This window comes from Crocuta crocuta, unplaced genomic scaffold, assembly GCF_008692635.1.
Source record: "Crocuta crocuta isolate KB4526 unplaced genomic scaffold, BGI_CrCroc_1.0 scaffold334, whole genome shotgun sequence".
NCBI classification, from domain to species: domain Eukaryota; kingdom Metazoa; phylum Chordata; class Mammalia; order Carnivora; family Hyaenidae; genus Crocuta; species Crocuta crocuta.
Window position 1 is genome coordinate 5396139 of NW_027533260.1, and position 319 is coordinate 5396457.

At 59.6% G+C, this 319-nt stretch overlaps 1 protein-coding gene across 1 annotated transcript in view; it reads right to left on the reverse strand.

The window, feature by feature from the left end:
• Positions 1 to 110, reverse strand: part of CLPTM1 (CLPTM1 regulator of GABA type A receptor forward trafficking) — a 22818-nt gene extending 22708 nt beyond the window's left edge. Inside the window, exon 1 of the mRNA XM_077747215.1 lies at positions 1 to 110. Within this exon, the coding sequence (XP_077603341.1) occupies positions 1 to 110 (110 nt within the window).
• Positions 111 to 319: the final 209 nt, after the last annotated feature.

The window sequence follows — 319 nt, forward strand, 5'->3', positions numbered from 1 at the left end:
GGCGGGTCCCTCCCGATGCTGCCATTGCTGGTCACCTGCAGGAAACAGAGACTGGGGTGAGGAGGGAGGGTGTCCTCTGAAGCCCGGCGGCTGTCGTAAGCACCACGCATGCCCAGGCCTGGCACGGAGCTGAGCGCGGAGCAGATGCTTGATCAATACCTGGAGAAATGGTGAGTAAAATCACCCAGGAAGGATGGTCGGTCTTGTTCCTTCAAGACAGAAACACTTCCCCCAAAGCTACTCTGTGCTGGTGACACAGAGGTGACCGAGACAGTCCTGTGCTGCCCTCCTAGGGAGTCGCAGTCCAGCGGGGGAGCTA